Below are 288 nucleotides of genomic sequence, written 5' to 3' on the forward strand. Positions count from 1 at the left end.
TATATGCACTTCTAGTTATGCTGCAGACACAGAGTCTACCTGCTGACCACCTCATCACCTGTCTATCATCTATCTACCAGTCTAATATCTACCTGTGTCTTGTTTCTCTCCAGGTGGATTCAGCAGCATGGACAAAAAGGAGGTCAAAGGTTCTGGTCCGGATGGGAGCAGCTTCTCCGAGATTCCCAAGAAACCGTCACCCAGCAGCATGAGCAGAGGTAGACTCTCCAGTTGTTCTCTCTAGTTACTCTCTCTGCGGTTGTTCTCTCTCTGGTTGTTCTCTCTCTC

General features: G+C 48.3%; 1 protein-coding gene across 2 annotated transcripts in view; it reads left to right on the forward strand.

Annotated features, from left to right (window-relative positions):
* The first annotated feature begins 117 nt into the window (after positions 1–117).
* gli2a (GLI family zinc finger 2a) overlaps positions 118–288 on the forward strand; it is a 45,375-nt gene continuing 45,204 nt past the window's right edge. For both annotated transcript variants that reach the window (XM_008402857.2, XM_008402858.2), the window contains exon 1: positions 118–218. In XM_008402857.2, coding sequence (XP_008401079.1) covers positions 128–218 — 91 coding nt within the window. In that variant the 5' untranslated portion in view covers positions 118–127. The remainder of the gene's footprint in view (positions 219–288) is intronic.

This window comes from Poecilia reticulata, unplaced genomic scaffold, assembly GCF_000633615.1.
Source record: "Poecilia reticulata strain Guanapo unplaced genomic scaffold, Guppy_female_1.0+MT scaffold_264, whole genome shotgun sequence".
Classification (NCBI taxonomy): Eukaryota; Metazoa; Chordata; class Actinopteri; order Cyprinodontiformes; family Poeciliidae; genus Poecilia; species Poecilia reticulata.